The sequence below is a fragment of the Coregonus lavaretus genome (genome assembly GCF_964263955.1).
Source record: "Coregonus lavaretus genome assembly, contig: HAP1_SCAFFOLD_808, whole genome shotgun sequence".
Taxonomy (NCBI): domain Eukaryota; kingdom Metazoa; phylum Chordata; class Actinopteri; order Salmoniformes; family Salmonidae; genus Coregonus; species Coregonus lavaretus.
Genome location: NW_028162377.1, coordinates 144,984 through 161,118, shown reverse-complemented (window position 1 = coordinate 161,118; position 16,135 = coordinate 144,984). Strand labels below are relative to the sequence as shown.

The following is a 16,135-nucleotide window of genomic DNA, read 5'->3' as shown; positions in this document are numbered from 1 at the left end:
TGTCTGCTAAATGGCATATTATTATTATTACTGTATACATCTAAGGTTGCTGGGGCCCCTTTCATTCCCCAGCCAATAGATTAGGTAAGGCTATCAGTGGGTACTGGCCCCCTCCTACTCTCTCTCTCTCTCTCTCACTACTTATTTCTCCTTTACACACCTTATGTATCTGTTTAAGCATGGATTCGAGTTTATCTGCGTCTAGACGTCCCTCAAAACCATACCTCTCCCTCCACCTGGTTATATAATGGAGATTTCTTCTATCCCTGGATTCCATTTTAATTACATCAAGTATTTCTCGTTCCCCAGTAAATTCTGGGACCTCTTGTGAGGATTTGCCCCCCCATGGTTGGTAATGTTAAAAATCCCTTAGCCACCTCTTCTATAGAACAAGTCAATTTAACAAGTCATTCAAAATAGCTTCACACAACAACACCTTGAATCACCCCTTCCTGTATATGTAGTCTTGACTAGTCCCCCAGAATTATCGCATACTTTTACAGAGGGATTGATCCCCACAATGTAATCTTGATAATTCCTGACAGTCTCATACAACAGGAATGGGTTCTCCCTCCTCTATACAACCACCTGGAATTATTCATAGATGTGACTTTTGAGCAAACATTAGGTCTCACACGTATACAACCTTACATGATTATTGGTTAACACCATCGGTAACCCGGAGTTTATAAGGCTCCAGAACGGATAGAGTTACAGAAAAATCTACAGTTTTCATATCATCAAAGACACAAACATCACAAGAAGACAAGTTAGGAAACGTTGAGATGTTTTTATTATTAAAACGGAGGTAAAACCTTTAAGAATGAAAGTGATGAAACAAGATCTAACAGTGGAAAGGGTCATATCCCTGTAGACAGGTGTGACTGGTAGTCATGACCAACATCACTAACACAGTTGACTCCACTAGGACAGATCTACCAAACATCACTAACACGGTTGACTCCACTAGGACAGATCTACAAAACATCACTAACACGGTTGACTCCACTAGGACAGATCTACAAAACATCACTAACACGGTTGACTCCACTAGGACAGATCTACAAAACATCGTTAACACGGTTGACTCCACTAGGACAGATCTACAAAACATCACTAACACAGTTGACTCAACTAGGACAGATCTGTAGCTCAGTTGGTAGAGCGTGGCGCTTGCAACCCCAGGGTTGTGGGTTCATTTCCCAGGGCAGTATGAAAATGTATGCACTCACTAACTGTAAGTCGCTCTGGATAAGAGCGTCTGCTAAATGACAAAAATTTAAAAAATCTGTATCACTATGTCTGTATATTCAGGTTCCTAACTAATTAGTGACCTTAAAGCATCAATCAAGACAAGGGTGGAGCGAAAAACCCGCAGACGCTCGGCCCGGTTGTTGTGGATCCTTCATTGGATTGGTAATGCTATTGAAAACACATAAAACACTGTTTCTGTTTCCCCTTTTAGATGTAGCAGCGAGAACAGCCGACTCCAGCGACCACTAGATCTCAGGGGTTAAAGACAGTAACCTTTCACCTCTCACCTCGGGGGCCAGAGTGGCCTTCAATCTAGATAGACAGAACCCCAACACGTATCTATCTATGCCAGGACCACAGTCTGTACGTCGCTGTAGGGTCCATAGCGACCATACCGGTCCTTGCCGACCACGATGACGTTGGTGGTACCCGATTGGTACTTGGTTACCGTGACAGCCATGGGCAGGGCCAGGGCCTTGACCACACCCACATTCCTCCAGGAGGGGTAGGAGTCCTGTGAGATGTAGATACTGGGGGGAGGGGGAGGAGAGAGGGAGGGGGGGAGAGGGAGGAGAGAGGGAGGAGGAGGAGGGGTAGGAGAGAGAGGGAGGGGTAGGAGAGAGAGGGAGGGGTAGGAGAGAGGGGGATGGGGAGGAGAGAGAGGGAGGGGGGAGAGGGAGGAGAGAGGGAGGAGGAGGAGGGGTAGGAGAGAGAGGGAGGGGTAGGAGAGAGAGGGAGGGGGAGGAGAGAGGGGGAGGGGGAGGAGAGAGGGGGAGGGGGAGGAGAGAGAGGGAGGGGGAGGAGAGAGAGGGAGGGGGAGGAGACATTCCTTTATGTTTCTTTTTTTTAATGGTAATCATAATCACCAAAATAGCACACTTGTCCCCATTCACTTTCACAGATCGTTAGCTAGGGGAGGCTAAAGTTAGCCCTCAGTGTGAGAGCCGGGCGGCTCTGTGTGCATCCGTACCTGTAACTGTCCATGTCTGGCGCTGCGGGGTCTTCCTCGGTGACCCTCCAGTGGATGACCAGACAGGGGGAAGGGTTTCGGATACGGGCCAGGTGCACTAGGGGCTTCTGGGGGATGGAGTGGGAGGCTGCCTCCAGGGGGAGGGAGGAGGGGAAGGGGGTCGGGGGGAGAGGAGGGAGACGGAACAGCAGCTCACTCTGAGTGGGAGGAACACGGAGAGCAACAGGAAGACGAGGGGAGACGGGAGGAGAGGAAGAGGAGGAGTCCTCCGTCTTAACAGTGTTTTCCATCTTCACCGCGCTCTCCGTTTTAACTGGAACTTCAGGAGCTGGAGACATGACTGGTGGTCCGGTCACAGGTACTGCTGAAGCCTCCACCTTCTACGCAGAAGACAAGGGAGAGGTGACACGGTTTGAGAGTTACAGAGAAAGAAAGACAGAAAATAAAGAAAATTACTTATTACATCTTCCTATATTGTTGCTGGACCAAGCCCATTAATAACCACTATCAGAAGACTATATTGTTGCTGGACCAAGCCCATTAATAACCACTATCAGAAGACTATATTGTTGCTGGACCAAGCCCACTAATAACCACTATCAGAAGACTATATTGTTGCTGGACCAAGCCCATTAATAACCACTACCAGAAGACTATATTGTTGCTGGACCAAGCCCATTAATAACCACTATCAGAAGACTATATTGTTGCTGGACCAAGCCCATTAATAACCACTATCAGAAGACTATATTGTTGCTGGACCAAGCCCATTAATAACCACTATCAGAATACTATATTGTTGCTGGACCAAGCCCATTAATAACCACTATCAGAATATTATATTGTTGCTGGACCAAGCCCATTAATAACCACTATCAGAAGACTATATTGTTGCTGGACCAAGCCCATTAATAACCACTATCAGAAGACTATATTGTTGCTGGACCAAGCCCACTAATAACCACTATCAGAAGACTATATTGTTGCTGGACCAAGCCCATTAATAACCACTACCAGAAGACTATATTGTTGCTGGACCAAGCCCATTAATAACCACTACGAGAAGACTATATCGTTGCTGGACCAAGCCCATTAATAACCACTATCAGAAGACTATATCGTTGCTGGATCAAGCCCATTAATAACCACTATCAGAAGACTATATCGTTGCTGGACCAAGCCCATTAATAACCACTATCAGAAGACTGTTGTTGCTGGACCAAGCCCATTAATAACCACTATCAGAAGACTATATCGTTGCTGGACCAAGCCCATTAATAACCACTATCAGAAGACTATATCGTTGCTGGACCAAGCCCATTAATAACCAATATCAGAAGACTATATCGTTGCTGGACCAAGCCCATTAATAACCACTATCAGAAGACTATATCGTTGCTGGACCAAGCCCATTAATAACCACTATCAGAAGACTATATCGTTGCTGGACCAAGCCCACTAATAACCACTATCAGAAGACTATATTGTTGCTGGACCAAGCCCACTAATAACCACTATCAGAAGACTATATTGTTGCTGGACCAAGCCCACTAATAACCACTATCAGAAGACTATATTGTTGCTGGACCAAGCCCACTAATAACCACTATCAGAAGACTATATTGTTGCTGGACCAAGCCCACTAATAACCACTATCAGAATATTATATTGTTGCTGGACCAAGCCCATTAATAACCACTATCAGAAGACTATATTGTTGCTGGACCAAGCCCATTAATAACCACTATCAGAAGACTATATTGTTGCTGGACCAAGCCCATTAATAACCACTATCAGAAGACTATATTGTTGCTGGACCAAGCCCATTAATAACCACTATCAGAAGACTATATTGTTGCTGGACCAAGCCCATTAATAACCACTATCAGAAGACTATATTGTTGCTGGACCAAGCCCATTAATAACCACTATCAGAAGACTATATTGTTGCTGGACCAAACCCATTAATAACCACTATCAGAAGACTATATTGTTGCTGGACCAAGCCCATTAATAACCACTATCAGAAGACTATATTGTTGCTGGACCAAGCCCATTAATAACCACTATCAGAAGACTATATTGTTGCTGGACCAAGCCCATTAATAACCACTATCAGAAGACTATATTGTTGCTGGACCAAGCCCATTAATAACCACTATCAGAAGACTATATTGTTGCTGGACCAAGCCCATTAATAACCACTATCAGAAGACTATATTGTTGCTGGACCAAGCCCATTAATAACCACTATCAGAAGACTATATTGTTGCTGGACCAAGCCCACTAATAACCACTATCAGAATACTATATTGTTGCTGGACCAAGCCCATTAATAACCACTATCAGAAGACTATATTGTTGCTGGACCAAGCCCATTAATAACCACTATCAGAAGACTATATTGTTGCTGGACCAAGCCCATTAATAACCACTATCAGAAGACTATATTGTTGCTGGACCAAGCCCATTAATAACCACTATCAGAAGACTATATTGTTGCTGGACCAAGCCCATTAATAACCACTATCAGAAGACTATATTGTTGCTGGACCAAGCCCATTAATAACCACTATCAGAAGACTATATTGTTGCTGGACCAAGCCCATTAATAACCACTATCAGAAGACTATATTGTTGCTGGACCAAGCCCATTAATAACCACTATCAGAAGACTATATTGTTGCTGGACCAAGCCCATTAATAACCACTATCAGAAGACTATATTGTTGCTGGACCAAGCCCATTAATAACCACTATCAGAAGACTATATTGTTGCTGGACCAAGCCCATTAATAACCACTATCAGAAGACTATATTGTTGCTGGACCAAGCCCATTAATAACCACTATCAGAAGACTATATTGTTGCTGGACCAAGCCCATTAATAACCACTATCAGAAGACTATATTGTTGCTGGACCAAGCCCACTAATAACCACTATCAGAATACTATATCGTTGCTGGACCAAGCCCATTAATAACCACTATCAGAAGACTATATCGTTGCTGGACCAAGCCCATTAATAACCACTATCAGAAGACTATATCGTTGCTGGACCAAGCCCATTAATAACCACTATCAGAAGACTATATCGTTGCTGGACCAAGCCCATTAATAACCACTATCAGAAGACTATATCGTTGCTGGACCAAGCCCATTAATAACCACTATCAGAAGACTATATCGTTGCTGGACCAAGCCCATTAATAACCACTATCAGAATATTATATCGTTGCTGGACCAAGCCCACTAATAACCACTATCAGAATATTATATCGTTGCTGGACCAAGCCCACTAATAACCACTATCAGAAGACTATATCGTTGCTGGACCAAGCCCACTAATAACCACTATCAGAAGACTATATCGTTGCTGGACCAAGCCCATTAATAACCACTTTCAGAAGACATTGGGAGTGACAGATAGAGTGCAGAGAGGTAAGAGCGCAGCTGAACCGTACCGGTACTTGAGGAAAGAGAACGGGAGAAGGAGGAGGAGAGGTAGAAGGAGGGCTGTTGTGTTTCTCTCCATTCCTCTCCTTTTCAATTTTCCTGTCTGGGGCCTTCTTATTGGACATCTAGGAGAGACAAACAACCAATCACAGACGAGCTGTTAGTGTCAGCACGTCATCAGTAGTTGGGGTGTTTGTTTGTGTGTAGTGAGTGTAGTGTGTGTGTGTGTGTGTGTAGTGTGTGTGTGTGTAGAGTGTGTGTGTAGTGTTTGTGTGTAGTGTGTGTGTAGTGTGTGTGTGTGTAGTGTATAGGTGTGTGTGTGTGTGTAGTGTGTGTGCGTGTAGTGTGTGTGTGTAGTGTGCTGTGTGTGTGTAGTGTGTGTGTGTAGTGTGCTGTGTGTGTGTGTGTGTGTAGTGTGTAGAGTGTGTGTGTAGTGTTTGTGTGTAGTGTGTGTGTGTGTAGTGTGTGTGTAGTGTGTGTGGTGTGTGTGTGTGTGTAGTGTGAGTGGTCCTCTGTAGCTCAGCTGGTAGAGCACGGTGCTTGTAATGCCAAGGTAGTGGGTTCGATCCCCGGGACCACCCATACACAAAAATGTATGCACACATGACTAAATCGCTTTGGATAAAAGCTTCTGCTAAATGGCATATTATTATTATTATATTATGTAGTGTGTGTGTGTGTAGAGTGTGTGTGTGTGTGTTTAGTGTGTGTGTGTGTAGAGTGTGTGTGTGTGTGTAGAGTGTGTGTGTGTAGAGTGTGTGTGTGTAGTGTGTGTGTGTGTGTAGAGTGAGTGTGTGTGTATGTGTAGTGTGTGTGTGTGTGTGTATGTGTAGAGTGTGTGTGTGTGTGTGTGTGTGTGTGTGTGTGTAGAGTGAGTGTGTGTGTATGTGTAGTGTGTGTGTGTGTGTATGTGTAGAGTGTGTGTAGAGTGTGTGTGTGTGTGTAGAGTGTGTGTGTGTAGTGTGTGTGTGTGTGTAGAGTGAGTGTGTGTGTATGTGTAGTGTGTGTGTGTGTGTATGTGTAGAGTGTGTGTGTAGTGTGTGTGTGTGTTTGTAGGTTACCATTTTCTGCCAGAAGCCATCTACACTCTTCTTCTTCCTGTCCTCCTCATCAGAATCTGACCTGAAGAACATGGATTATAGATATTAGTACACTACCAGTCAAAAGTTTGGACACACCTACTCATTCAAGGGTTTTTCTTTATTTTTACTATTTTCTATATTGTAGAATAGTGAAGACATCAAAACTATGAAATAACACATATGGAATCATGTAGTAACCAAAAAAGTGTTAAACAAATCAAAATACATTTTATATTTGAGATTCTTCAAAAAGCCACTCTTTGCCTTGATGACAGCTTTGCACACTCTTGGCATTCTCTCAACCAGCTTCATGAGGTAGTCACCTGGAATGCATTTCAATTAACAGGTGTGCCTTCTTAAAAGTTAATTTCTGGAATTGCTTTCCTTCTTAATGCGTTTGAGACAATCAGTTGTGTTGTGACAAGGTAGGGGAGGTATACAGAAGATAGCCCTATTTGGTAAAAGACCAAGTCCATATTATGGCAAGAACAGCTCAAATAAGCAAAGAGAAACGACAGTCCATCATTACTTTAAGACATGAAGGTCAGTCAATACGGAACATTTCAAGAACTTTGAACGTTTCTTCAAGTGCAGTCGCAAAAACCATTAAGCGCTATGATGAAACTGGCTCTCATGAGGACCGCCACAGGAATGGAAGACCCAAAGTTACCTCTGCTGCAGAGGATAATTTCATTAGAGTTACCAGACTCAGAAATTGCAGCCCAAATAAATGCTTCACAGAGTTCAAGTCACAGACACATCTCAACATCAACTGTTCAGAGGTGACTGTGTGAATCAGGCTTTCATGGTCAAATTGCTGCAAAGAAACCACTACTAAAGGACACCAATAAGAAGAAGAGACTTGCGTGGGCCAAGAAACACGAGCAATGGACATTAGACCGGTGGAAATGTGTCCTTTGGTCTGGAGTCCGAATTTGAGATTTTTGGTTCCAACTGCCTTGTCTTTGTGAGACGCGGTGAGGGTGAACGGATGATCTCCGCATGTGTATTTCCCACCGTAAAGCATGGAGGAGGAGGTGTTATGGTGTGGGGGTGCTTTGCTGGTGACACTGTCTGTGATTTATTTAGAATTCAAGGCACACTTAACCAGCATGGCTACCACAGCATTCTGCAGTGATACGCCATCCCATCTGGTTTGGCCTTAGTGGGACTATCATTTGTTTATCAACAGGACAATGACCCAACACACCTCCAGGCTGTGTAAGGACTATCCAAACTTTTGATGGGTACTGTATATGTATGTATGTATATATACACTGCTCGTGAGGTCTAGCATTGTCTTGCATTAGGAGGAACCCAGGGCCAACCGCACCAGCATATGGTCTCACAAGGGGTCTGAGGATCTCATCTCGGTACCTAATGGCAGTCAGGCTACCTCTGGCGAGCACATGGAGGGCTGTGCGGCCCCCAAAGAAATGCCACCCCACACCATGACTGACCCACCGCCAAACCGGTCATGCTGGAGGATGTTGCAGGCAGCAGAACGTTCTCCACGGCGTCTCCAGGCTCTGTCACGTCTGTCACATGTGCTCAGTGTGAACCGGCTTTCATCTGTGAAGAGCACAGGGCGCCAGTGGCGAATTTGCCAATCTTGGTGTTCTCTGGCAAATGCCAAACGTCCTGCACGGTGTTGGGCTGTAAGCACAACCCCCACCTGTGGACATCGGGCCCTCATACCACCCTCATGGAGTCTGTTTCTGACCGTTTGAGCAGACACATGCACATTTGTGGCCTGCTGGAGGTCATTTTGCAGGGCTCTGGCAGTGCTCCTCCTGCTCCTCCTTGCACAAAGGCGGAGGTAGCAGTCCTGCTGCTGGGTTGTTGCCCTCCTACGGCCTCCTCCACGTCTCCTGATGTACTGGCCTGTCTCCTGGTAGCGCCTCCATGCTCTGGACACTACGCTGACAGACACAGCAAACCTTCTTGCCACAGCTCGCATTGATGTGCCATCCTGGATGAGCTGCACTACCTGAGCCACTTGTGTGGGTTGTAGACTCCGTCTCATGCTACCACTAGAGTGAAAGCACCGCCAGCATTCAAAAGTGACCAAAACATCAGCCAGGAAGCATAGGAACTGAGAAGTGGTCTGTGGTCACCACCTGCAAAACCAGTCCTTTATTGGGGGTGTCTTGCTAATTGCCTATAATTTCCACCTGTTGTCCATTCCATTTGCACAACAGCATGTGAAATTTATTGTCAATCAGTGTTGCTTCCTAAGTGGACAGTTTGATTTCACAGGAGTGTGATTGACTTGGAGTTACATTGTGTTGTTTGAGTGTTCCCTTAATTTTTTTGAGCAGTATATATGTATGTATGTATATATGTGTGTGTGTGTGTGTGTGTGTGTGTGTGTGTGTGTGTGTGTGTGTGTGTATATATATATATATATATATATATATATATATATACACACACACACACACACACACACACATATATACAGTTGAAGTCGGAAGTTTACATACACTTAGGTTGGAGTCATTAAAAGTCGTTTTTCAACCACTCCACAAATGTCTTGTTATCAAACTATAGTTTTGACAAGTAAGTAATTTTTCCAACAATTGTTTACAGACAGATTATTTCACTTATAATTCACTGTATCACAATTCCAGTGGGTCAGAAGTTTACATACACTAAGTTGACTGTGCCTTTAAACAGCTTGGAAAATTCCAGAAAATTATGTCATGGCTTTAGAAGCTTCTGTTATTTGACATAATTTGAGTCAATTGGAGGTGTACCTGTGGATTTATTTCAAGGCCTACCTTCAAACTCAGTGCTTCTTTGCTTGACATCATGGGAAAATCAAACGAAATCAGCCAAGACCTCTGAAAAAACATTGTAGACCTCCACAAGTCTGGTTCATCCTTGGGAGCAATTTCCAAACGCCTGAAGGTACCACATTCATCTGTACAAACAATAGTACGCAAGTATAAACACCATGGCCCATGCAGCCGTCATACCGCTCAGGAAGGAGACGCGTTCTGTCTCCTAGAGATGAACGTACTTTGGTGCGCAAAGTGCAAATCAATCCCAGAACAACAGCAAAGGACCTTGTGAAGATGCTGGAGGAAACAGGTACAAAAGTATCTATATCCACAGTAAAACGAGTCCTATATCGACATAACCTGAAAGGCCACTCAGCAAGGAAGAAGCCACTGCGCCAAAACCGCCATAAAAAAAGCCAGACTACGGTTTGCCACTGCACATGGGGACAAAGATCGTACTTTTTGGAGAAATGTCCTCTGGTCTGATGAAACAGAAATAGAACTGTTTGGCCATAATGACCATCGTTATGTTTGGAGGAAAAAGGGGGACGCTTGCGAGCCGAAGAACACCATCCCAACCGTGTAGCACGGGGGTGGCAGCATCATGCTGTGGGGGTGCTTTGCTGCAGGAGGGACTGGTGCATTTCACAAAATAGATGGCATCATGAGGAAGGAAAATTATGTGGATATATTGAAGCAACATATCAAGACATCAGTCAGGAAGTTAAAGCTTGGTCGCAAATGGGTTTTCCAAATGGAGAATGACCCCAAGCATACTTCCAAAGTTGTGGCAAAATGGCTTAAGGACAACAAAGTCAAGGTATTGGAGTGGCCATCACAAAGCCCTGACCTCAATCCAATAGAAAATGTGTGGGCAGAACTGAAAAAGCGTGTGCGAGCAAGGAGGCCTACAAACTTGACTCAGTTACACCAGCTCTGTCAGAAGGAATGGGCCAAAATTCACCCAACTTATTGTGGGAAGCTTGTGGAAGGCTACCCGAAATGTTTGACCCAAGTTAAACAATTTAAAGGCAATGCTACCAAATACTAATTGAGTGTATGTAAACTTCTGACCCACTGGGAATGTGATGAAAGAAATAAGAGCTGAAATAAATCATTCTCTCTACTATTATTCTGACATTTCACATTCTTAAAATAAAGTGGTGATCCTAACTGACCTAAGACAGGGAATTTTTACTAGGTTTAATGTCAGGAATTGTGGAAAACTGAGTTTAAATGTATTTGGCTAAGGTGTATGTAAACTTCTGACTTCAACTGTAAAATAAAGAAAACTGGTACTGTATGCATATATATATATATTACTATACACTGAACAAAAATATAAATGCAACATGTAAAGTGCTGGTCCCATGTTTCATGGACGTACTGCCAAATTCTCTAAAACAACTTTGGAGGCGGCTTATGGTAGAGAAATAACATTACATTCTCTGGCAACAGCTCTGGTGGACATTCCTGCAGTCAGCATGCCAATTGCGCGCTCCCTCAAAACTTGAGACATCTGTAGCATTGTGTTGTGTGACAAAACTGCACATTTTAGAGTGGCCTTTTATTGTCCCCAGCACAAGGTGCACCTGTGTAATGATCATGCTGTTTAATCAGCTTCTTGATACAATACACCTTACAGGTGGATGGACTATCTTGACAAAGGAGAAATGCTCACTAACAGGGATGTAAACATATTTCTGCACAGAATTTGAGAGAAATAAGCTTTGTGTGCGTATGGAACATTTCTGGGATCTTTTATTTCAGCTCATGAAACATGGGACCAACACTTTACATGTTGCGTTTATATTTTTGGTTACAAAAATGGTTCGCTCCTACAGACAGTCAGTCACGTGGCCGTGGCTTGTTATGTTAAAGCAGGCAGACAGGCATCCAGTTACTGTTCGATTGAACGTCAATCTGGCTAGTCTGAAACTGTCAGAGAGTTTCTGTCTAGAGGGGTGAAGACTTGGCTAGTCTGAAACTGTCAGATAGTTTCTGTTTAGAGGGGTGAAGACTTGGCTAGTCTGAAACTGTCAGAGAGTTTCTGTTTAGGAGGGGTGAAGACTTGGCTAGTCTGAAACTGTCAGAGAGTTTCTGTCTAGAGGGGTGAAGACTTGGCTAGTCTGAAACTGTCAGAGAGTTTCTGTTTAGGAGGGGTGAAGACTTGGCTAGTCTGAAACTGTCAGAGAGTTTCTGTTTAGAGGGGTGAAGACTTGGCTAGTCTGAAACTGTCAGAGAGTTTCTGTTTAGAGGGGTGAAGACTTGGCTAGTCTGAAACTGTCAGAGAGAGTTTCTGTTTAGAGGGGTGAAGACTTGGCTAGTCTGAAACTGTCAGAGAGTTTCTGTTTAGAGGGGTGAAGACTTGGCTAGTCTGAAACTGTCAGAGAGTTTCTGTTTAGGAGGGGTGAAGACTTGGCTAGTCTGAAACTGTCAGAGAGTTTCTGTTTAGAGGGGTGAAGACTTGGCTAGTCTGAAACTGTCAGAGAGTTTCTGTTTAGAGGGGTGAAGACTTGGCTAGTCTGAAACTGTCAGAGAGTTTCTGTTTAGAGGGGTGAAGACTTGGCTAGTCTGAAACTGTCAGAGAGAGTTTCTGTTTAGAGGGGTGAAGACTTGGCTAGTCTGAAACTGTCAGAGAGTTTCTGTTTAGAGGGGTGAAGCCTTGGCTAGTCTGAAACTGTCAGAGAGAGTTTCTGTTTAGAGGGGTGAAGCCTTGGCTAGTCTGAAACTGTCAGAGAGTTTCTGTTTAGAGGGGTGAAGACTTGGCTAGTCTGAAACTGTCAGAGAGAGTTTCTGTTTAGAGGGGTGAAGACTTGGCTAGTCTGAAACTGTCAGAGAGTTTCTGTTTAGGAGGGGTGAAGACTTGGCTAGTCTGAAACTGTCAGAGAGTTTCTGTTTAGAGGGGTGAAGACTTGGCTAGTCTGAAACTGTCAGAGAGTTTCTGTTTAGGAGGGGTGAAGACTTGGCTAGTCTGAAACTGTCAGAGAGTTTCTGTTTAGGAGGGGTGAAGACTTGGCTAGTCTGAAACTGTCAGAGAGTTTCTGTTTAGAGGGGTGAAGACTTGGCTAGTCTGAAACTGTCAGAGTTTCTGTTTAGAGGGGTGAAGACTTGGCTAGTCTGAAACTGTCAGAGAGTTTCTGTTTAGAGGGATGAAGATTTGGCTAGTCTGAAACTGTCAGAGTTTCTGTTTAGAGGGGTGAAGACTTGGCTAGTCTGAAACTGTCAGAGAGAGTTTCTGTTTAGAGGGGTGAAGACTTGGCTAGTCTGAAACTGTCAGAGAGAGTTTCTGTTTAGAGGGATGAAGACTTGGCTAGTCTGAAACTGTCAGAGAGTTTCTGTCTAGAGGGGTGAAGACTTGGCTAGTCTGAAACTGTCAGAGAGAGTTTCTGTTTAGAGGGGTGAAGACTTGGCTAGTCTGAAACTGTCAGAGAGTTTCTGTTTAGAGGGGTGAAGACTTGGCTAGTCTGAAACTGTCAGAGAGTTTGTCTAGAGGGGTGAAGACTTGGCTAGTCTGAAACTGTCAGAGAGTTTCTGTTTAGGAGGGGTGAAGACTTGGCTAGTCTGAAACTGTCAGAGAGAGTTTCTGTTTAGGAGGGGTGAAGACGTGGCTAGTCTGAAACTGTCAGAGAGTTTCTGTTTAGGAGGGGTGAAGACTTGGCTAGTCTGAAACTGTCAGAGAGTTTCTGTTTAGGAGGGGTGAAGACTTGACTAGTCTGAAACTGTCAGAGAGAGTTTCTGTTTAGGAGGGGTGAAGACTTGGCTAGTCTGAAACTGTCAGAGAGAGTTTCTGTTTAGGAGGGGTGAAGACTTGGCTAGTCTGAAACTGTCAGAGAGAGTTTCTGTTTAGGAGGGGTGAAGACTTGGCCAGTCTGAAACTGTCAGAGAGAGTTTCTGTTTAGAGGGGTGAAGACTTGGCTAGTCTGAAACTGTCAGAGAGTTTCTGTTTAGAGGGGTGAAGACTTGGCTAGTCTGAAACTGTCAGAGAGAGTTTCTGTTTAGGAGGGGTGAAGACTTGGCTAGTCTGAAACTGTCAGAGAGAGTTTCTGTTTAGAGGGGCAAAGACTTGGCTAGTCTGAAACTGTCAGAGAGTTTCTGTTTAGAGGGGTGAAGACTTGGCTAGTCTGAAACTGTCAGAGAGTTTCTGTTTAGAGGGGTGAAGACTTGGCTAGTCTGAAACTGTCAGAGAGTTTCTGTTTAGGAGGGGTGAAGACTTGGCTAGTCTGAAACTGTCAGAGAGTTTCTGTTTAGAGGGGTGAAGACTTGGCTAGTCTGAAACTGTCAGAGAGAGTTTCTGTTTAGAGGGGTGAAGACTTGGCTAGTCTGAAACTGTCAGAGAGAGTTTCTGTTTAGAGGGGTGAAGACTTGGCTAGTCTGAAACTGTCAGAGAGTTTCTGTTTAGAGGAGGGGTGAAGACTTGGCTAGTCTGAAACTGTCAGAGAGAGTTTCTGTTTAGAGGGGTGAAGACTTGGCTAGTCTGAAACTGTCAGAGAGTTTCTGTTTAGAGGGGTGAAGACTTGGCTAGTCTGAAACTGTCAGAGAGTTTCTGTTTAGAGGGGTGAAGACTTGGCTAGTCTGAAACTGTCAGAGAGTTTCTGTTTAGGAGGGGTGAAGACTTGGCTAGTCTGAAACTGTCAGAGAGTTTCTGTTTAGAGGGGTGAAGACTTGGCTAGTCTGAAACTGTCAGAGAGTTTCTGTTTAGAGGGGTGAAGACTTGGCTAGTCTGAAACTGTCAGAGAGTTTCTGTTTAGAGGGGTGAAGACTTGGCTAGTCTGAAACTGTCAAGAGAGTTTCTGTTTAGAGGGGTGAAGACTTGGCTAGTCTGAAACTGTCAGAGAGTTTCTGTTTAGGAGGGGTGAAGACTTGGCTAGTCTGAAACTGTCAGAGTTTCTGTTTAGAGGGGTGAAGACTTGGCTAGTCTGAAACTGTCAGAGAGTTTCTGTTTAGAGGGGTGAAGACTTGGCTAGTCTGAAACTGTCAGAGAGTTTCTGTTTAGGAGGGGTGAAGACTTGGCTAGTCTGAAACTGTCAGAGAGTTTCTGTTTAGAGGGGTGAAGACTTGGCTAGTCTGAAACTGTCAGAGTTTCTGTTTAGAGGGGTGAAGACTTGGCTAGTCTGAAACTGTCAAGAGAGTTTCTGTTTAGAGGGGTGAAGACTTGGCTAGTCTGAAACTGTCAGAGAGTTTCTGTTTAGGAGGGGTGAAGACTTGGCTAGTCTGAAACTGTCAGAGTTTCTGTTTAGAGGGGTGAAGACTTGGCTAGTCTGAAACTGTCAGAGAGTTTCTGTTTAGAGGGGTGAAGACTTGGCTAGTCTGAAACTGTCAGAGAGAGTTTCTGTTTAGGAGGGGTGAAGACGTGGCTAGTCTGAAACTGTCAGAGAGTTTCTGTTTAGGAGGGGTGAAGACTTGGCTAGTCTGAAACTGTCAGAGAGTTTCTGTTTAGGAGGGGTGAAGACTTGACTAGTCTGAAACTGTCAGAGAGAGTTTCTGTTTAGGAGGGGTGAAGACTTGGCTAGTCTGAAACTGTCAGAGAGAGTTTCTGTTTAGGAGGGGTGAAGACTTGGCTAGTCTGAAACTGTCAGAGAGAGTTTCTGTTTAGGAGGGGTGAAGACTTGGCCAGTCTGAAACTGTCAGAGAGAGTTTCTGTTTAGAGGGGTGAAGACTTGGCTAGTCTGAAACTGTCAGAGAGTTTCTGTTTAGAGGGGTGAAGACTTGGCTAGTCTGAAACTGTCAGAGAGTTTCTGTTTAGGAGGGGTGAAGACTTGGCTAGTCAAACTGTCAGAGAGTTTCTGTTTAGAGGGGTGAAGACTTGGCTAGTCTGAAACTGTCAGAGAGAGTTTCTGTTTAGGAGGGGTGAAGACTTGGCTAGTCTGAAACTGTCAGAGAGAGTTTCTGTTTAGAGGGGCGAAGACTTGGCTAGTCTGAAACTGTCAGAGAGTTTCTGTTTAGAGGGGTGAAGACTTGGCTAGTCTGAAACTGTCAGAGAGTTTCTGTTTAGAGGGGTGAAGACTTGGCTAGTCTGAAACTGTCAGAGAGTTTCTGTTTAGAGGGGTGAAGACTTGGCTAGTCTGAAACTGTCAGAGAGTTTCTGTTTAGAGGGGTGAAGACTTGGCTAGTCTGAAACTGTCAGAGAGAGTTTCTGTTTAGAGGGGTGAAGACTTGGCTAGTCTGAAACTGTCAGAGTTTCTGTTTAGAGGGGTGAAGACTTGGCTAGTCTGAAACTGTCAGAGAGTTTCTGTTTAGAGGGGTGAAGACTTGGCTAGTCTGAAACTGTCAGAGAGTTTCTGTTTAGGAGGGGTGAAGACTTGGCTAGTCTGAAACTGTCAGAGAGTTTCTGTTTAGAGGGGTGAAGACTTGGCTAGTCTGAAACTGTCAGAGAGAGTTTCTGTTTAGAGGGGTGAAGACTTGGCTAGTCTGAAACTGTCAGAGTTAGTTTCTGTTTAGAGGGGTGAAGACTTGGCTAGTCTGAAACTGTCAGAGTTTCTGTTTAGAGGGGTGAAGACTTGGCTAGTCTGAAACTGTCAGAGAGTTTCTGTTTAGAGGGGTGAAGACTTGGCTAGTCTGAAACTGTCAGAGAGTTTCTGTTTAGG

At 44.3% G+C, this 16,135-nt stretch overlaps 1 protein-coding gene across 1 annotated transcript in view; it reads right to left on the bottom strand.

Moving 5' to 3' along the window:
- Positions 1–775: 775 nt before the first annotated feature.
- LOC311119316 (uncharacterized protein) overlaps positions 776–16,135 on the bottom strand; it is a 36,800-nt gene continuing 21,440 nt past the window's right edge. Inside the window, exons 6-9 of the mRNA XM_084194036.1 lie at positions 6,742–6,802; positions 5,689–5,805; positions 2,225–2,604; positions 776–1,784 (exon numbers count right to left, since the gene is read on the bottom strand). Of these exons, the coding sequence (XP_084050162.1) occupies positions 1,598–1,784; positions 2,225–2,604; positions 5,689–5,805; positions 6,742–6,802 (745 nt within the window). The 3' untranslated portion in view covers positions 776–1,597. The remainder of the gene's footprint in view (positions 1,785–2,224; positions 2,605–5,688; positions 5,806–6,741; positions 6,803–16,135) is intronic.